Genomic DNA, 21,610 nt, shown 5'->3' with positions numbered 1-21,610 from the left:
CTGGTTTACTGGTTATTTCCAAACTGTACCATCAAAACATTTAGATTACTACTGGGTGTTATATGGAAGCCAATTTGACAATAAACTATAAAACAAAAATTTAGATTACTGAGTGCTCAGAGTAAACTATTTCCGATCGCCCGTTTTTCAGAGGATGTCTACCTTCTCCAGCTGTCCACACAGCAGCACATAGAAGATACTCCAGTGAGGGTTTGTATTACAACTTGAAGGATAAGTTTTAGGAAAGGATGTTTTCGAGTCACTGAAAGCAGCCTGTGAGAAAAATGAGGAAATGGCAACGCTAACCCAAGTGAATCAAGCAAAAATACGGATTGTGCTCACTATAAACTATTAAACACAAAATATAAACAACATATTGTGACTTTGTTAGATTTTTCTATTTTATTGGCTGTTTGTACTCAACAAAGGCCTTAGTAACCTGTGACACCTCAGGTGTCAAAAGGACAGAACACACAATCTGATTAGGCGGCACAAGACCAGTCAACCCGTCAAACAGAGCACCCACCGGCATCACAGCCGTGGTCATTTAATATTTTTATATTAACTCAATCACAAACACAAGACGGTCAGTATGTGAGGGTTCCCTGCTGCTGTGCAGGGCATCAGCCACGGACAGGTCAGCAGACCAGGCCCAATTAATGACAGATGCCGGCAGGTGCCACTGTGCAGGTAAGCCAAAACTCTGCCTCATATTCAGGATGAGAAAAGTAGCAAGTCTACGAAAAAACTATTTTCTCTTTGGGGCTCCTGCTCCTACACCCGCATACACAGTCCCTGCTCGGTGTGCCCCATTATGCATTCACCTAATACCCGGCTGGGACTCGTGGGTACTTCCCAAGTGAGAGCGGTGTTTAGGGTTTTGCTGGGTTCAGGGAAGGGGGCAGATGTGTGGATAAATAGACCAACTGACGAGAGGAGGAGGGCAAGGAGCGTTTCAAACTTTCTTAGGTAACAGGATGCTCTTCAGGACACCTCTCAGCAGAGCTCGGTGGAAAGACGTTCATTCTGATGAATAAAGACTTACAGGACTGAGTTAGGCAGTATCTTGGCCTATCTGCACCCCCTAACAGATCTTCCTAAGACCTGTGGGGCCATCAGGGAGGAAGCATAACCGCCTGGCCAAAGGAGGGCGGTGGGACTCCCCCTGGAAGGTGGCACTGGCTCCTGAAAGCAGCAGCCGCCCGCCAGCCGCTCAGGGACAGGCAGGGACGGCTACACGATGTGGAGTCTGGTGTCTGAGGAGCGTTTCAGTCCCCCCCCTCCGTGAGGTGGCGCTCGGCGGCCGCGGTCAGCGCCCTAGCCTTTGATCACGGCGATGGGTCTCAGTTTAATGGCCTTCTTGCTGATGCCGGCGTCATGGCAGGTGTTCACCACGTCCGTCACGTTCTTGTAGGACTCAGGAGCCTGCGGGGGGGTCAGACATTGTCGCAGTCTATCAAAATGGAATCTCTGAAAGCGTTCAACTTCACGTGGGATTAAAGAAATGCACATTAAAATAATATGGAGCTTTGTCTGTCTAATAAAGATTAAAACGACAAATGAGCTCAGTGCTGGTAAGGGTGATAGTAAGATAAACACTTCCATCCTGTTTTATACTTTTTCTGTAGTTCTCATAATTTCCCCATAGAACATATATTACTTGTTTGATAGGAAAAGCAGTAAATGTAATTAAATACAACATATATCACAATACCTAACGGAAAAGAAACACACCAACTATCTTGTTAGTGGTAATTATCTGTGGATGGCAGTCCCTGGCCATTGTGATTTGCTTTCTTTATATACTTCTGCAGTTGTCAGAATTTCTGGAATGAACACATAGCACCTTCACAATAAGGGAAAGTTCTGCTCAATGCACGTATCTCAATGCCAGTGTATGTGCACACGTTCATGTATGCACACGTACACGCACACTGCGAGTGTCCCGCTAAACCACCACCCGCCCCTCCCAGCCGGTCCCGGTCCCGCCACCATCAGAACCAGGGTCCTTCCACGCTCCCGTTCTTCCTGCTCACGCCAGCACAGATGCTCACGCCTCCCGGCTGACTCCCACGGGGCTCTGCACAGGCCCCCTTCTAGCTCACATCCCATTCCCTGCACTTCTAACTTTCCCACTGCAGCCCCTGGACCTCCCTTCCGGGACTCCTGTGCAGAATCCTCTCCCTCTTCCCGGAACATTCCCTTCCCCTTCTTGTCCTTGCTGAAACACAGATCTCCCCTAGGGATATTACTTCCACCTCCAACTTCTGAAGTAGTAGCTCTTTTCTCTCCTAAATGGGGTCCTGTCATTAGGCCCACACTTGCTCTTCTTGGTACTTTCCAGACCATTTGTGCTCCTTCCTCCCTAAGCACCCCCAGTTTTGAGTCTCACAGTCATAACATGTTCCTACCCCTTTTGATGCAGTTCCCTGCTAGACTATGAATCACTCCCCAGCATTACCTGGAGATCTCTTGCTCCTGGCTCACTGTCCCTCTCTCCTGCTAGTAATTCCGAACGATTTCAGTATTTAGGGGAGAGGACCCTTTCAGTATCTTGGCTTCTTAGTTCCGAGTTTTGCGCCTTCAAGTTTGTTTTATTTATTTTGAGAGACAGAGAGACAGCACAAGCAGGGGAGAGGCGGGGGTGGGGTGAGGGGGGTAGAGAGAATCCTACACTGTTAGCACAAAGCCCAACGTGGGGGCTCGATCTCATGAACCGTGAGATCATGACCTGAGCCGAAATGAAGAGTCAGATGCTTAACTAACTGAGCAACCCAAGCACTCTGAGTTTTGCTCCTCCAGTGCTTACCTTGGCCATTCACTCCCACCCGGGGCCATACCCCAGAACTTGTCATTACTGGCGATTACAACTCCTCCATAATCTCAATTTCAAGCACATCAGGCTGTGGACGACAGCTAGGTTTCCAACTCACTCCCCTCCTGTGCTCTGTTTCCAGCAAGACCTATGATCCCTTCGCAACACTCTCAACAATCTGGCTTCTCTTCCACTGCACCGCACTTGCAAACCTGGTTGAAGTCAGCTCAACATCTAGTCCTGCCTGCACCTGCACAGGTGAATGTAGTTGAAAAATGCCCAACCACAGAATTTAGCTCAAGTAGGCCTTGCTATTGTCCTGACAACCACCCAAAACCTCCCAGGCTGATTACTATTTCTCTTAAATGGTCATCTCCTGCCTTCTCCTGCAGCGGTACTCGTGGCTGCTGGTGCTACTTTCTATCACACTGAAAACAGAGAACCAGCCGGAGCAGAATCTCCATGAACTCTCACCGTATCATCCCTGACTACCTGCATCCTACCTTCTCTCCTTTTATTAAGGATTCATTATCTGAGCTCTTGGCAAAACCCCACCCACCTGCAGACCTGCATCTCCTCTCTCCAAGGACACTGCTCCAGTAATCTACCCCTGACCCCTTTCCTGCATTATCAACTTCTCTTCTAGATCATTCTCATCAGGGTGCCAGACCTTGTTACTCTTCTGCTCAAAATTCTCCAATGTATTCCCATCATATCACTCAGAGTAAGAAAAGCAAAAGTCCTTCTTCTGTAAAGGAAAAGGCAGGACCCACCCGGTCTGGTGCCCCTGCCTCTCTGACCTCATCTCCCTCACGGGGCCTCCCTGCTGGGTCTCGAACACCCAAGTATAACCTCGCCTTAGGGCTCTGCACAGGGCTGTTCTCTGGGCCTGGAAGTCTTGCCCAAGATCCCTGCACATGCGCACACAGCCCACCCCCACTGCCTTCAGGTCTTCACTCAAGTACCGCCCTCCACACCTGTTTAAAACTGCACCCACCTCCTGTTTTTCCCTGTCCCACGTGTACTTTGTAGCACTTACTGCCATCCAACACAGTACATCTTTTACTAGGTGCTAAGTCTCACAAGAAAGGGATTTGCTGGTTTTGTTCCTGCAGCACCCAGAGCAGCACCTAACTACGGCAGATATTTCATAAGTGTTTCCTGAGTGAATGAAAAAAATCATATGCAAAACTCGCCACTAAGGAAAATACCAACTGTTAATAGAGGTTATCTCTGGCTGGTGGAATTTTACATGGGTTGCTTTTTCTTTGATTTTCCAAAATCTCTTAATTAAACAGGTGTTATTCTTAAAATCATAGAAGTTATTGAAAAATAAGGCTTTGTAATACTTGGTGACTCAGGAAGCCTACTTTTGGGACTTCACTCTAATTATTACAACAGCTGGAAAAAAGCTTCATGAATGAAGACACAGATTACAACTTAATTTATAGTAGCAAAAATTTGGAAGCCACTTGAGTGTCCAATATGGGCAGAAACTCACGGTACTCAACTGGTAGAATATTTGGCAATCATTAACTCTTACAAACAATAGTATAGTAACGTGCTAACTTAAAAAAAGGACTAGAAAATGTTTGTAAGTCATGATTATAATTAATTTTCAAAAAAGCATTTAGGGAAAATATGGCAGTCAGCATCTTAAAAAAGGAGGTAACGGGTGTGTTAGGACACTGAGTTTCTGGATGACTACTCTTCTTTTACAGTTTAAAAAAAGTTATGTTGCTTCTAATTTGAATATATACATATCTATACATAAACATACATATAATTTAAACAAAATCTTGGCTCCCTTTTGAATCAAAACTATTTCCCTAAACATTTTATCCTTGCCTTTTCAAACGTGCTTTCAAATTTATTTTATCTATTGTACGTTTTTAGAGAGCGTGCACAAGCATGGAAAGAGGAGAGAAAGAGAGAGAGAGAGAGAGAATCTTAAAACAGGTGCCATGCCCAGCATGGAGCCCAATGTGGGGCTTGATCTCACAACTGTGAGATCATGACCTGAGCCAAAATCAAGAGTTGGATGCTTAACCGACTGAGCCACCCAGGTGCCCAGCTTTCAAATTTAAGTTACAGTCATGCAAAAGAAAAGTTAAAATGAGTCAGCTCAAACAATTTTGAAAGTTTCATATGTAGAAAGGTAAGAATCATTCTTAGGGACTTGGCTTATCCCCAAACGAAAGACAATGATAAACTCTAATTGAGGTTATTAAAAAAAAAAACATAATATCTTAAAGCGATACTAAAAACTGTTCTGTGTAGTGGCCTTAATCACAGTTTTATGCTGAATATTTCTCAAAATTTCACTTACCTCCTCCATAACCAGTTTGGGTGAGGCAACACGGATCGCAATTCCCATATCTGCCAGTTTGTCCAGGACGTCCTGGAAATCTAAATTACGCCGAGATTTTGCTCGGGACAAGGCACGGCCCTGGATTGGCAACAGAGTGAACTTCAGTTATAAATTCTGAGCTACAATTTATGTTCAATTCCAGCAATTATTTAAGCCCTTGGGATTATACGCCTTTTCCTTGACTTCTTTTTAAATAAAAAAAAAAAAAAAACGTGAAAAAATCTTTTTCTGTATTTTCAACCTTATTAGGTGTCTTGCTACAAGTCTCCTCATATCCTTCTGGAAAACAAATTTCCTTCTATACAAAACATTCAGTATTTAGAGATTTTGTTTTGTGTTTCTAACATGTATTATCAATTCAATATAAATACACTGATTTTAACTGTAAACAGTATGTCTATTATCACAAAAACTTTATGCTCTGTGATTTAAAACAGTTTCTCAATGTCAACACTACTGGCATTTTATTTATACATTTAATAAATGTTTATCTGAGAGCGAGAGAGAGCAAGAGCGAGCGAGTGAGCAAGCAGGGGAGGGGCAGAGAGAGGGAGACACGGAATGTGAAGCAGGCTCCAGGCTCCCAGCTGTCAGCACAGAGCCTGATGCGGGGCTCGAACCTACAGACTGTGAGATCATGACCTGAGCTACAGCTGAATGCTTAACTGACTGAGCCACCGAGGCGCCCTGACACTACTGACATTTTAGACTAGATCATTCTTTGTCATGTAGCATGTTCAGCAGCATTCCTGGCCTTTACTAGATGCCAGCAGCAAAGCCTCTGTCCCTCCCTGTGACCAAAAAAAAAAAGCTTCCATGTGCTGCTGATATGTGGTGTGACACGAGCTGGTTTTGATCACCGAGTTAAAATTAGGAATTGGGAAGCAGCTGGAGGTGAGAAAGGACCAGAGAAAAGGGAGGAGTTAAATATATTTGCGGAGGTCCGTCCTGTGAAAAGGTGCTTTAGTTCCTATTTCCTACTTCGTCATTAGCTGGCATTCTCATGGCTTCGCACAGGGGCTGGCAAACTGGTTTGTGGGCCAAACCTGGCCTGCCACCCGTTTTTGTAAATAAAGTTTCATTGGAACACAGTAACTCCCATTTGCTTACACACTGTGCGCGGCTGCGTTTTCACTGCAGTGGCACAATGGGATAGTTACTACAGAGATCACATGGCCCAAAAGCCTAAAATACTTACCACCGGATGCTTTACAAAGTTTACCAGCTCCTGACTTAGAATGGAATAGGCGCTATGGTCAGTAGGTATGTACATGGTCTATGCCTGGGCTCTGATCTGCAAATCCTCCCAATCTGGATGGACCTACCTAGGTCCAGTGAACCATTCAGATAAGCTTTGATGTTAACTTGCTTCAGTGAAAGTCGTATCTGTCCAGATGATTTCTGAGTCTGGACTCTGTGGGCGCGCAGAGATGAGGGATAGTTTCTGGTCCTATGATTACCCCACTAAAGTAGACATGCTAGGTGACCTCAGTCAGTGCCTTAGACAGTGGACACTATGGGGATAAATTCAGGTAGAAGACCAGATAGACCCAAACTTCAACTTTGTTAATGCTCAAATACATTTACCTATCGAAATGCAAAATGATGATTAAATGGAAGAGAGCATTTCTATCTAAGTTTCTGTCGTCCTTACCGCTCCGTGACAAGTGGTTCCGAAGGTCTCAGTCATGCCCTGTTCAGTGCCAGTAAGAACGTAACTACAGGTGCCCATGGTGCCACCAATGAGCACTGGTTGTCCAGTGAGCTAAGGATACACAAATCAAATATATTACAGTTTAGAAAAGCATGAGCTTTTGATGGCTGAGAGGTACGCTTCCTCTCACATTGCAAGACTGTAGGAGAAAGCTGGGCCTCTAAGTACATTGCTTTCACAACTGTCTTATGAAACTATTTTAACTCTTTGATAACTGAGAGAGAAGCACAAAGGAGTGAAACTGTGAGGACCAGGAAGCCAGCAGAAGAACACACAAGGAAAGAGCAAAGCCAAACTCAAACACGTGGGCAAGTGTTACTAGAAAGAACCATCCCAGGCAAGGCACTTGCCCTCTTCAGGCTCTGCTTTCCTCATCTGTAAAATGGGAGACTAAGGGCCCTTCTACCTCTGTCACAGCCAGATATCAAGAGGAGAAGAAAAATGAAAACTGTGTTTAATCTCAATCTTGGCTTCCAATCATTCACAGGCCTTGAAAGACCACCTTTATGGAGTGAAAGAATCTCCATGTAGGACGTTTTAGACAGCCCATTGCAAGCAGATGACAGGGGAGAGTCACTACTTCAAAGAGGGCTGGAAATCACTGTTCTCATGGAGGACAGATTTTCTTTTCACAACTGCTGCTTTTCTCTTTACTTATTATTTTTCAAAGTTTATTTATTTTGAGACAGAGAGCAAGGAGGGGCAGAGAGAGAGGGAGAGAGAGAGAAACCCAAGCAGGCTCTGCACTGTCAGCACAGAGCCCGACACGGGGCTCAATCTCACAAACTGTGAGATCACAACCTGAGCCTTAGTTAGACGCCCAAACTGACTGAGCCACCCCGGTGCCCCAGCCTTTCTGTTTAAATTCACCCATGTTTAGAGCTCCCTAATCATGCCCTCATGGCTTGAAACCACAAATGGCTTAGTACCTACTTGGTAATCAACAGCAATGAGGGGGTGGTGAGGAGGGAAAGCTCGGGTGGACCCTTTCCTGTGCACCAACAGCGTCCGTTCCTTCCCGTCCACCACGTGCTGTTCGACTTTGGCAATATTATGAGAAACATCATAGATCACGTGCAGGTCCAAGTCATCAGGAGTTGTGTTGAAGACCTTGGCAAAAGCCTAAGGGGAGAAGCCTCAGTTAAAAGCAGCCAGAACCAGCTCTTCAGAGCTCATCTGCCTGATTTCAGCTCGTCAGTTTCCGAAGGAAGTGAGGGGTTTAAGAGCTCAAATACAACAGCATTATTAATCTTCACATAAAAGACAAAAACCATCTTTCACACCACATTGAAAATTCCACTTCATAAATCCCCACGCTGGTTGAAAAGCCCCTGGGCTACTCTTGATCCCACGCTCGGAACTTCTTCCTTGGTCTTCCAGTCTTCGTGGATGGCACTTCTATCCTCCTGCTGCTCAAGGCAAATTCTAGGAATAATTCTGGCTTCTCTTCTTCCCTCATTCCCCACTTCCCTCATGCTGACTTGGTCTGAGGAGACATCGAGAGCCTGGGCATTCCCAGTATTTCCAGTATTACATACACCTTGAAAACCAAGTTCTATGGCTCTGTTTTAAAGTTCGCCAGAACAGAAGAGCAACTTCAAGTGTACCTGACGGGTCAAGAAGGTCATGGAAGAGCGGTTGACCCAGGCATAGTTCCCAGCAGCTGCCATTCCCTTCAGGTAGTCCTGACCCTCCGGGGAGGCGATCCGAGCACAAGCCAGCTGCCGGTCGTTGACTATGATCTTGTCTCTCTTCATGGCTTTTTCCATCGCAACCAGCGCATCTGGACAAGACAGAAGCACGTCTAAACCAGCCAGTTTCCCCTTTATAATTCAGACTGCAGAAAAGCAAGCTAATTTCAAGCCCATTCTTTAAAAAGCAAGAAACAACTTTCCCTTTGAAGTGTTTCTATGTTCGTCTTGGTCAGGACATACTTACTGAGCACGCTCTGTCAGAGCTGCCGTGACAGAAGTTACGTGGGCTACAGAGACGACACCTTCCCTCCAGGAACTTTTTAAAGGGGAATGAGATGGTATGCAAATAGCAACAACATGGTCTTAGTTATTCCTTTCCTGGCATGAGAATGTATGAATGGAAGTAGTAAAGTACATTTTATCACCATCATGGTTTTTAAAAATAATCTTTCAGTAAGTTAACAGAAAAGAGTTAGAGACAGGTTGCTAGGACTGCAGGAAAACCGAACTCATGACAAAGTGCAGAGAGTACTCAGTAGAAAGTTCAGTATCACTCGTCAATGCTCCATACCTGCTAGATTAAAGATTCTAATGGGTCAGGCTGGCCCAAAGTATTAAATTCCCATAGAATGAAACGTACACAGAAGGAAGAACTATATAACACGCAACTTAAGGTTTATGATAATTTCCATGTGTCCACATGCTCATCAGTCCATGCTGTCATCAGAGTGACCTCGCTGCTGTTCCCTTGCCTCCTCTTTAGTCCTTGCTGTCTTTTGGTCACGAATGTCCTTTGTGCATGACTGTCCAAACTGGAACAGTAGGTGTTCATGCCACTCCCAAAATCTTGTTCCTACACACTTTACGTCGATTCTTCTATCAACTACTATCTTTTCATTTTAATGTGACATCTCTTTCCTGAGACAATGTGAGGGCAGGGCCTCGCCCGTTTCCTCAGTGAATCCACCGTAATATGCATATTTGCATACATCATATATGTATAAATACTTTACATACACTATTTAATAGTCCGTGACAACACCAGCTGAAACAGTAAAAACCCACGCAGTATGGTTCCAGAGCTTTCTCTTAAATCTCTATTCCCATAAATGCACGTTTAAGCACTGGGTCAAACATTAGGCCCCGAACACACCTGTGGCTACTTGGTGGCCCAAGCCTCTGCTTCCGCTGTGGATCATCACACACACCTGTCCCTTATGGTCGATGCCCATTTTCTTAGCAGCATACTCATTGAAAATCTCATCCACAACCTGGATTTCTGCATAGTGGTTGCCTGCGCCCAGGGTCCCCAACTGCAAAAGTAAGAATGTCTGATAAAATAGCTTCTATTCTGCTTTAAAAAAAAATCCATTTAAAAAGCAAATAGGCAAAAACGACCAATAACAAAAAATAATCACAATGTTTTATATAATAAAGACATTTCTGAGCCTTAGAAATGATTCACACAGGGCGCCTGGGTGGCTCAGTCGGTTAAGCCTCCAACTTCGGCTCAGGTCAGATCTCACGTTCATGGGTTTGAGCCCCACGTCAGGCTATGTGCTGACAGCTCAGAGCCCGGAGCCTGCTTCTGGTTCTGTGTCTCCTCCTCTCTCTGCCCCTCCCCCTCTCATGCTCTGTTTCTCTCTGTATCAAAAATAAATAAAAAACATTTAAAAAAATGAAAAAAAAGAAATGCTTCATGCATTTAAAGCAATACACAATAAAAATATGGTACAGTAGTTCTTGAAGTTCAATGCATCACTATCTGCTTGAGGTACGCACATATTAAAAGCTTCATAAATCAAAATTCAGCCCATTAAAGGGCTCACAGACCATTTTAAACACTGTGGGGAGAAAGGGCAAATTTGCGGATGAACTCTGGTGAATGCAGCCTCTTATACAAGGTCCAAATTCAAATGAATTTCGAAACATCGACGAGTGCACTGACACCAAGCACCATCGACCGCTGCATGGGTGTGTCCCATAGCTGAGAGGACTTAGGGACCACGGGATAAAAGCGCCACAGTCTTTGGAGGGTATCTAGTTTTAACCACTCCTATTTTCAGATCAGAAAGCCGACCCGGAGAGGCAAAAGAGACTTGCCCACGGTCGCGGTGAACTATTGGTAAAGCCCCTGCCATTAGCTGTAGATTTCAAACACGTGGTATATTCTCATCTCATGAACACCATGCACTGACCAAGTAGGTCTTCTCACTTTAGGCTCCAGAAAACCGTAGGCCAAATCTGCAGACCATCAGAGTATGTACATACATAATCTGGGCATACATTTTAAGCCTTATAATTATATCCCACTTTTCCCGCATCCACTTCTAATTCACATCTTGTTTTATTTTATGAACATCTGTGAACTAATAGCTTTCTAAAAGAGTAAGAACAAAACATGAAGAAATCTGTGTTCTTTTTGATATACTGGAAAAACCTGGGGATATATTTGCTACATAGAAAACAACTTTACTCCTCAACAAAAACGTATGGAGAAAATGACCGTGTCGTCCCTCCCAAGTGTTACCTGAGGAAGGCCCCTCTTCTTGGCCCTCGCGGAGACCTTGTTGGGATCGGCCTGCAACATCCTTCCGTACTCCTCGCAGTGCTCCTTGTCTTCAGCCCAGGCATAGCCTTCCCGCAGGGACCAGTCTACACCCATCTCCAAGGCCTCCTCCAAGTCTCTGAGTGAGTCACAAGGGCTGGTCATTCACAGCCAAGGCCGAGCAAGAGCTAAGATGAGCACAGCTCAACAGGGCGGAGGGAAGCAGCCCCTGTACTGACTATGGCCTGTGTACCAGAGGCTGCGCTAGACGCAGTTCACGCTCTCAGCCATTCCAGTATTTTGAGGAAAGCAGTTACATAAATAAATGCAACATAAAATAGTAAGCACCATATTAGTGATGTTATATTTTTACTTTAAAAATTTTTAAGTTGGTGTTTTGTTCCCTTCCTCTCTCAAGAGAAATACTCTTTAAAAATTTTATTTAAAAAAAAGGGTTGCCTGGGCGGCTTAGTTAGTTAGGTTTCCAACTTCGGCTCAGGTCATGATCTCCCAGTTTGTGGGTTCGAGCCCCACATTGGGGTCTGTGCTGACAGCTCAGAGCCTGGAGCCTGCTTTGGGTTCTGTGTTTCCCTCTCTCTCTGCCCCTCCCCTGCTTGTGCTGTCTCTCTCTCCAATATAAACAAACATTACAAAAAAGTTCTACAAAATCTTATTTAAGAACCCCCACCCAACATGGGGCTCAAACTCAAGATCCTGAGATCAAGAGTCGTATAATCCTCTGACTAAGCCAGTCAGGCACCCTTACTATGCTCTCTTTAAACCTCAGTTTCCTTTTCTGTAAATTGGGAGTATGACTAGGTTTGCTATCTCGATGTAACGACAGGATATACGTATACTGTAGCACAGTGCCTTCCATGCGGGAAGTGCTCAGTAGCTGTCAGTGTTATTCTGTTATAAATTGTGTGTGTCAAAGGCTGTCTAATGAACATCAGTTGAGTAAGGCCTCTAATAAATGGGCAGGACCTCATGTTTAAAAGAACAATTCATTAGCACTTCCTGAAAAGTGACTGAACAATCCCCATCTCTAGGCCTCCACATTACATATGAATCTAAGGGTCATGTGGTCACTTTCCTTTTCACTCCATTTATTGGAAAGCTGCCCTCTTACTTGGCATTCATGGGGATGACACCTTTTGATCCCACTCCGACAGGAATGTGGTCAAACATAGCCTGGGCGAGCTGCTCCTTCACCGGCTGGACATCGCTTTCATCTAAATTGGTTCTGAGCAAGCGGACTCCGCAGTTGATGTCAAATCCGACACCACCTACAAAATAGAGAAATTAGTCAAGATCAGCAAAACCAGGTAGTTGAGTGATGTTACCTGTGGTTTCTCACCATTCATACAGGCTTTGAAAGACAGCTCTTCTTCCAAGGGTTAACTTTTTTTAAAGGAGCCCACAAATAGGTCAAGCCTGATCCTTGACATCAAGATGTTTAAAGTGATGTGCGGACTACAGGTACCTGGTGGGCTGGGAAGGTGGTAATGAATGCTGAGTATCATTGAGACTAGAGATTAAAATGGGAACTATGCGCTTCTCTCTGTGGATCATTCTTTTTTTTAATGTTTATTTTTGAGAGAGACAGAGTGTAAGTGGGAAAGGGGCAGAGAGAGAGGGAGACACAGAATCTGAAGTAGGCTCCAGGCTTCTGAACTGTTGGCACAGAGCCCAACGTGGGGCTTGAACTCACGAACCGTGAGATCATGACCTGAGCTGACATCAGATGCTCAACCGACTGAGCCACCCAGGCGCCCCATCTGGGGATCATTCTTCTTGGGGGTTTATGAATTCTATTTGGTTTTTCAAAGGGCCAGTATTTGGCCTGTTCATCCTTTCTATGATATACCATTTTATTAATTTTGTTCTTAATTATTGCCATCTATCTTTTTTGAGTTTGTTGTTATCTTTTTAAGATGGATTCTTAGATTACTGATATTTCAGCCTTTTCTTTTTCTTTTTTTTCTTTTTATTATTTTTTTAATGTTTTATTTACTTTTGATACAGAGAGAGACAGAGCATGAGAGGGGGAGGGGCAGAGAGAGAAGGAGACACAGAACTGGAAGCAGGCTCCAGGCTCTGAGCTGTCAGCACAGAGCCCGATGCGGGGCTCGAACCCACCAATGTGAGATCTGACCTGAGCTGAAGTCAGAGGCCCAACCAACTGAGCCACCCAGGCGCCCCAGCCTTTTCTTTTTCTAATTTGTATGTTTAAGACTATGTGTTTCTATGTTTGGTATTAGTAATAACCCAGTTTTTAGATATAGCATTTTTTATTAATATTAGTTACAATTAATTTGTAGTTCCCATTATGATCTTTTTTTGATCCATGGGTTATTTATTTAGTTTATTTTGAGAGAGTGGAAGAGAGAACCCTAGGCAAGCTCTGTGCTGCCAGTGTGGAGCTCGATGTGGGGCTCAAACTCACAAACCAAGAGATCATGACCTGAGCCAAAACCAAGAGTCAGATCCTTAAGCGACTAAGCTGCCCAGGGGTCCCTATTTATTTATATTTTAGAGAGAGAGAATGTGTGTGCATATGAAGGGTGGGTAAAAAGATAGAGAATTTTAAGCAGGTTCCACAGTCAGTTTGGAGCCTGACACAGGGCTTGATCCCACAACCCTGGGATCATGACCTGAACCGAAATCAAGATCAGACATGCAACCGACTGAGCCACCCAGGCGCCCTGATCCATCAGTTATTTAAACACACATTGCTTACTTCGTAAATACAGGAGACCTCCCCCTGGTTTCTGTTGTTGGTAAGGACTGCTAACTCAATTCCACTGTGGTAAGCAACACCCTCTGTGCCAGTAGTACCTAAGTGTGGTGCAGAGAAGCTTTCAGGTCTGTAAGGGTAACAGCAGTACTGCTGGGGCACCCGGGTGGCTCAGTGGGCTAAGCATCCAATTCATGATCTCAGCTCAGGTCTTGATTCATGTTCGTGAGTTCAAGCCCCATACTGGGCTCTGTGTTGGGCATAAAGCCTACTTAAAAAAAAATAATGCTATGGGGCTCCTGGGTGTTTCAGTGGGTTAAGCATCCGACTCGATTTAGGTTCAGGTCATGATCTTATGGTTCGGGAGTTTGAGCCCTGCATCAGGCTCTCTCTGCCCATCCCCCACTCACACTGTCTCTTTGAAAATAAATTAATAAACTTAAAATAAATAATGCTAGTATATTACTCACATTTTAAACTTATTCTCTTAAGTGCACAATTTTCCAAAGACTGCAGTACAGGTGATGGATAATGAGATACATACTTGTGTGTTACGGTTTTAAAGATTTGTTTTAATTTCTCATAAGGTAAATACTGATAAAAGCCTTTGAGAACAAGTCTCAATACTTCTTAAGAGGATAAAGGGGTCTTGAGTCCAAAAAGTTTGAGAATGCCTGTTCTGTAATTTTAATTCTTTAAAATTTGAGACCCAATTTACGGCTCAGCAATGTGGCCAATTCTGGTAAACATTCTGTGTGCATTTGAAAAAAAGTGTATTGCACAGTTCTTGGATGCACTGTGATGTGTGCACACACCACACATGTTTATTAGAGGTCAAGGTGTCACATTTGTTACCAGGATTGTTCAAATCTACATCCTTACTGACTGAAATCTGCTATCATCTCAGGAGAAAAAGAGAGTTAAATGCGGGGCTCATGTACTTGCACTTTTTCCCTGGTCTTTGCCTCACAAATGCTTATTGTTTCAAAAGTTTTCCTATGCTTCCAAACAGATGTTTTTGTCTTTTATTTTGTTTTAAAATTGTTATTCAGTCTTTCTTGTTATTCTTGGCAGAGGATTACTCTGAAACAAGCTTATCCACCATCGCAAGAGGCAGAACTCTCAGGATATAATTTAAACTTTCATTTCTTTCTCAGACTCTGAAAGCAAAGACCTTATCTGGTGTGAAATATTTTCAGTGAAAGCACCCCACCGCAGAAAAGATGTACACAACTAGACATCAATCGTAATGATGACGAGGAGGACGAACATGCCCCGAACACTTCCAACCTGCCTGGTACCGTGCTAAGTACGTTCCACAGCCTAACTCACTCAGTCCTCACGGTAACGCTGCGCGGAGGTAACATCAGCTCCAATTTGCCCAAGAGTTAACTGGGACACAAAGACGACACATAATCTGCCAGTGAAGTGTTTCATTTTGTTCTGTAGCCAATGTCTAAAAAGTGTGTGGCACAGAGGAGGAGCCCAAATTGTTTCTGATTAACGTATGCTTTACTTGATGTTTTAATAGTTTCTGAGTGCTCACAATTAATTCTCTCAGTAAATGAGAGGACAAGAAAGGAGAGAACACGATGCAGCTGAGAGATGTCCACACTCTGTTCCAGAAGGGCTACGCTTCACACCTGACAGCAGACGGGCACAGTGACCTTACCTGGGGACACCACTGCTTCGGGGTCATTCATATCAAAGGCTGCCATATTCCCAATAGCAAACCCATAACCTGAATGGACGTCAGGAAGCCCAATAGATCGCTGAAAGAGAATTAGAAAATGAAATACATCTTTCTCAACCCGGCATTCTGGTTGTCTGACAAGTCATATTAATTCTCAAATAGGTTGTGGGCCAAAGTCTTCCCAAATCAAGATTTTGTTTTCATCAAATCTTCTCTATTGGTGGAAATAAGTGTTAAGATTCCTAATCATAAAGCTAACTATAGCAAGAAAACCTCTTTTTAATGAAGTCTGCTATTAACTGAGGAACTGAAAACAGACAAGCCTCCATATAACATGATATAGGATGGCCACATACTAACTTTAAGATAGTATTACATTTTTTTTTACATTTAGTTATTTTGAGAGATTGCACAGGAGGGGCAGAGAGAGAAAGGGAGAGGGAGAGAGAGAATTCCAAGTAGGCTCTGCACTGATGAGCACAGAACCCAACATGGGCCTTGAACTCAGGAACCGTAAGATCATGACCTGAGCCGGAATCAAGAGTCGGACACTCAACTGACTGAGCCGCCCAGGCCCCCAGGTAGTATTACATTTTAAAGATAATCTTTAGATGTGGACAAACTGTGGTCGTGTCAGGCTAGTGAAGGGAAATAATCTGATTTATACAAATCCTTAGGGTTTAAATAATCACAGGCAAGTGCAATCCATTTGATGGTATGAGTGTTGTACACGGTCAACATCTGGGGCCTGGACGGGGCCCTGATCTAGGAAGGATGCAGGTCACACATGGGAAGGACACATACGGACACCCAGACACTTAGAAAATGCACAGGCCAAGTCTTTTCATTTTTCTCCCAAGTGCCAGCACAGTAAATGGTACAAAGACCGCGAAAAAAGTCTCTCGTAAGGACTTAACATCTTCCTCTGATGGTGGAACCTGAATGTCGGGCTGTGGAGGGGCTGTAAGGAACCAGGCCTCCCTGGCACCACCAGCTCCCTTTCCGGGCATGTCTACACCAGCTACACTGTCCCGCAGTCCTAACCCTCACACTTCTGTCCGTTCTTCCTCCCGCCGCCTTCTCGAGTGGGGCCAGAGTGAACTTTCAGTGGTGGTACACAGATCCGGGACTGTGACAGAGAACCAAGAAAACAAAACGACTTCGAAGCTTCTCAGCTGCTTACAGATTCTAGCAAAAAGGAACCGAAACTGAGATGTTACCCAGACTCAATTACTTCTTTAAGTCCCATGGTTATTTCTAGATGTCTGAAGGCCACGGTCTCAATGACACCACTCTCAGTTCTCCGTGGCCATTCATCCGCTCAGCAAGCTTTTAGACGAAGAGAAAATATAAAGGATTAGAACTCTGAATGCGGACTCACGTGAACAATCCCAGGCAGCGCTGCCACATTGCCAATTTGTTTCATGGCTGGCAGGAAGCCACCAACACCTGAGGACAAAAATTCAACGTTAGGAAAGGAGGCACAGCTGATCGTTAGCAGTCATTATATTCGTATGTTTCGGGCTCGCACTAAATGAAGGGTAGTGGCGAGGACTACCAAGCAACACGTGCGGAAGGAAGTCTGAGATGAGGGAGGCGGGCGGCACGCGCTCGGGACGGTGGGGAGGGCGACCAGAGGGATCTCAACCCCGGAGTCGGTGTCCCCTGCACCCCGAGAGGGGTACTTGCGAACACTGTACTGAGGAATGTAAAACAACTATTAAATGTTATGTTGCCAACGTAAAAATATGTATTCTCTCAATAGCTCATACTATTTACCAAAAAAAAAAAGCCAACCAACACTGTTTTTACTGTAAGTGGCAAAGAAGGGCAATGCGGACGAGCTGGGGAAACACTGGACTGAGAGGCGGGGGAATGGGGCTCGAGTCCCAGCTCTGTCACTTGGTTGCTGGGTCACTGTAGGCAAGTCAGGATGTCCTGATGGGGAGAGGAGTGGGATTTAGTTTGTTGAGCTGAAAATTAAAGGGTTAAAACTAGGTTCCATTTTTATACCATCATCACCATTAGGGCATGTATTAGAGCTTTATACATTTATCTCTAAACGTTACTGCAGTTCTGCAAGGTAAGTGTAAAAAAACTCTCCTTATAGATAAGATTGGCTGAAGTTCAGTGAGGCTACTCAGTGTAGTGACTTCGGAATCAGATACTCTTGGCTTTGAGTTCTGGCTCCGCTACCGAGAAGCTCTGCAACCCTGGACAAGTTAAAACACTTAATGTCACTGAGCCTTGACTTACACCTGTGTAAGATGGAGATAACATCTTCCTCTTAAAGTGACTCTAAGAATTATATGAGATAACCTATGTAAAGCACCGAGCAAAGTGCCCGGCACACAGTACGTGCACAATAAATGATGGCTCGTTATTGCCGCCCCAGGTTAGCTGTGAAAGCCATCAAATAGATCCTACGAAGGCGGCTAACAATGTGATCACAAGCAAGTACCAGGTTTCGGCCTCATTTAAGTCTCCATCATCAGCTACAATACTTTCATATTTTAAAATTATAATTGAGTTACTATTTTCAGACCACAGAGAAGACGCTATTTATATGGCCACGTGCAAAACTCTAATGTACTTACCACCACCTCGACAGGCATTTCTTAATTCCTCAAACATTAATTTTTCCAGCGCATCATTCACATAGAAAACTCCTTCAACCTGGTACCAAAGAAAAGGAAAAACTATGCCTGAGCACATGTGCACGGTGTCTAGGCAATGGACAGAATATAAATACTGTACATGATACCTATTTTGCTTTACTGTTTATAAAATACTTTCTCATTACCTTTAGCAAGCAGAAAAGTTCCAAAGACTACAAGATGCTCCGATCTTTAAATACATTTTAATGTTGCAATGTTCACAAATTGTTTTGTTTACTCTCCTACTCTCAAAGCCTGAGGAACTCAACAGGTAGGGGCGCCTGGGTGGCTCAGTTGGCTGACTTCAGCTCAGGTCATGACCTCATAGATTGTGAGGGGCATGGGGTTCATGAGTTTGAGCCCTGCATCGGCTTTCTGCTGTCAGCGCAGAGCACACTTCAGATCCTGTCTCCCTCTTTCTCTGCCCCTCCCATGCTTGCTCACTCTCAAAAATAAATGTAAAAAAAAAATTCAACGAGTAAAATATTTTTTGCATGTGTGATAAAGCAAAGTCTTCCAACTATGCTCTAAGGCCCAAAGTCCTACTGCTCTTGTGCTTCCAAAAAATCAGTGGGTCTTAATAAGTAGATGAATAAAAAAAAGGATTCTAAACATAAAAATGCAGTTATCTGACTTTAGTGTACTTTTTCTGTGCTTAAGACAATAGCACATTACACTTTATTGTGTCCTATGCTGACTTATAGATCTATACTTAGGTAAACAGCTATGCAGCTGTGTGCTTAGTTCTGTAATCTATAGAGTTAGTTTTAAGAGGATAAATAAGCTGGATAATAGAATACAAAAAGGCAATGGAGGACATAATTATGTAACACCAAAGGGCTGAACATTTTTATCAAAGATCAAATAGTATGAAGGAGCTGCCCACTAACAGTTAATGGATAAAGACTTACACTTAATCATCCGGACAAATTTCTTTATCAGAAAGAGGATTTCTGCATGAAAAACAATACGAGTGAAGAAAAGTGTCTCCAGTGCCGCATTTATTTGTATACACATGTATTTAATGGCTATTTATTTTTGAAAGAGAGAGTGCACATGCATAACTCAGGAGGGGCAGAGAGAGAGAGAGAGAGAGAGAGAGAGAGAGAGAGAGAGAGAGAGAGAGAGAGAGAATCTCAATCCTCTGCTGTCAGCACAGAGCCCAATGATGTAGGGCTCAAACTCATGAACCGTGAGATCATGACCTGTGCTGAAATTAAGAGTCGAACGCCTAACTGAGTGAGCCACCCAGGTGCCCCATAAGGGCCACATTTATTAATTCACCAAACATTTACCGAGGACTTCTGCTTCAGGCACTGTACTGGGCCACTAGGGGAGAAACAAAGAATATGTAAGATCCCGTTCTTGAGGAGTTTCCAGTCCAGGATGCAGCCCGGACTAGAAAATGAAGGGTACAAGGAAGCAAGTGCTGTGACAGGAGAGTCCCCTTGGAAGAAGCGGATGCTGAAGCAGCTACGAAGGCGTTCACTGTTTGAACTAGCGTTCAAAGACGAGAGACATTATCAGAGTGGCAAAACACCTGGGACACAAAGACGACAAAGATGGGAGGGGGCTGTTTTAGGGAAGAGGAATTCTTAGTGCAGCACCTGGGCCTTAAGGGAGGAATGAAGATTAAGTAGAAGACAGTAATTACTGTGACATTCCCTAATCTTCCTGAGAATGGGAACACAATTCAGGTTTAGCATAAAGGTCTGGATCATTAAAACAAAACTTTTTTAAAATTTATTTTTGAGAGACAGAGAGAGACATTGCGAGCAGGGGAGGGTCAGAGAGAGAGGGAGACACCGAATCTGAAGTAGGATCCAGGCTCTGAGCTAGCTGTCAGCACAGACCCTGATGCCGGGCTCGAATCCACAAACCACAAGATCATGACCTGAGCTGAAGCCTGACGCTCAACCGACTGAGCCACCCAGGCGCCCGGGTCTGTATCTTTTTAAAGAGCAGCATATGGGGATTTCGACTCTCCCCTCTTTGGCGAGAAGTGGTACATGGGGTACAAACAGGTAAACCAGAGCTGCCTAGCAGAACGAGACTTGCTCCTGGGAAGAATCGGTGGCAGCAGCGTGGCTGTCACAAGTCAAGCCAGAATCACGACCAGACACTGACAGTGTGTCATCGTGAGGGTCACGCCATGGTTCCTTCCTACTCCCTGTTCCAGGGAACCAGATTCCATCAACAGGAACTGGCTAAATGGGGATCAGCAAAAAGGAATCTTAGGACCCTCGGCTGGTTCTCCTCTCGGCATCTAGCTAGGTGCTTTGCTCATAGGGGACACTCAGCAAGTTTTGACACTGAGTGAAAGACTGAAACGGCTCTCAGGAACTTTTACCAAGACAGGAATGACAAACCATCAATACACTTTCACCCGGCACCTTAAGGGATTTCAAAAGCTATTTAATAACATATGCACCAAAACGTTACAAATGCCTTTTTTTCTTCACTTTAATGGAAGATAACAGGCAAAAATGACAATGAAGCCTTAGAGAAACAGGTGAGCCCAGACTTTCCCACTCCCTGGTACTGGCTGGGTCTCCGAGCCTCCAAGGGGAATACATCCCTCTGTCAGAGGAAAGACAAGTAAAACGGATACCAAGTCCTGGCTGAACTTCTTACTAGGCGGCCAGAGGTGGATATTAAAAACAGGCCAGTCTGCCCTGCGAACTTAAAACGTCTTATTAAAGAACCCACACAGAACAGTGGACGCTAACCACTTGCTTTAGCGAGCAAAGGTCCGTAAACGTCAGCCAGATGGCCAGCGTGACTCAGGACAGGAACTCCACCCCGGACTGGCCGTGCCACCGTGTAAAAAACAAACAAACAAAAAAAACCCGCTAATGTCTCTGAAGCTCGGGAGTGTAACATCTTACAGGGCGTTTTGGAAACTTATGTGTAAAACCGCTTCGCAAGCGCCCATGTCGAGTTCACGTAGATTCCCCAGTTCCGCTCTGTCGCTCCTCGTGGCCTGGGGACCTTTCCCGCCGGGAAGTGGGACCAATGGGAGGGTGGGGGTAGGGGTAAGGGCGGTCGGAACACAGCCGGGGGCAGGGGCGGACCGGCGCAGGCCAGGGGTCGGGAGGGCGAGGGGGAGGCCGGGCCGGGTGGGCAGGGAGGTGCCGCGGGACCCCAGGCGAGGAGGCCCCGCCACCGGCTCCTGCTCCGCCTCACCTGCATGTTGGGCACGAAGCCCTTCTTGATTCTCCAGCAGTTTTTGTTGATCTTTTCCAAGAACTGCAGCTCATCATTATAGCTGCGACTCATGGTGGCGGCAACGGTGGCGAAAACTCCCGGCTCCGCTTTGAAGACCAACTGCCGCGCTGTCCCGCAGCCTGAGGCGCCACCTTCTCTCAGTCAACGCGCAGG

The 21,610-nt window shown here is 44.8% G+C and overlaps 1 protein-coding gene across 1 annotated transcript; it reads right to left on the bottom strand.

Moving 5' to 3' along the window:
• Window positions 1-379: 379 nt before the first annotated feature.
• On the bottom strand, window positions 380-21,610 carry RTCB (RNA 2',3'-cyclic phosphate and 5'-OH ligase). The gene is made up of 12 exons (XM_029954324.1): window positions 21,416-21,610; window positions 18,170-18,248; window positions 16,954-17,021; window positions 15,552-15,651; window positions 12,272-12,428; window positions 11,125-11,281; window positions 9,748-9,907; window positions 8,508-8,683; window positions 7,834-8,022; window positions 6,841-6,951; window positions 5,145-5,264; window positions 380-1,425 (listed from the first exon to the last, which is right to left on the bottom strand). The coding sequence occupies exons 1-12, from the start codon at window positions 21,506-21,508 to the stop codon at window positions 1,318-1,320; spliced, it is 1,518 nt and encodes a 505-aa protein (XP_029810184.1). The 5' UTR covers window positions 21,509-21,610; the 3' UTR covers window positions 380-1,317.

The sequence above is a fragment of the Suricata suricatta genome, chromosome 10, assembly GCF_006229205.1.
Source record: "Suricata suricatta isolate VVHF042 chromosome 10, meerkat_22Aug2017_6uvM2_HiC, whole genome shotgun sequence".
Lineage (NCBI taxonomy): Eukaryota > Metazoa > Chordata > Mammalia > Carnivora > Herpestidae > Suricata > Suricata suricatta.
The sequence above is the reverse complement of the archived record's forward strand: the minus strand, read 5'-3'. Positions and strand labels throughout refer to the sequence as shown.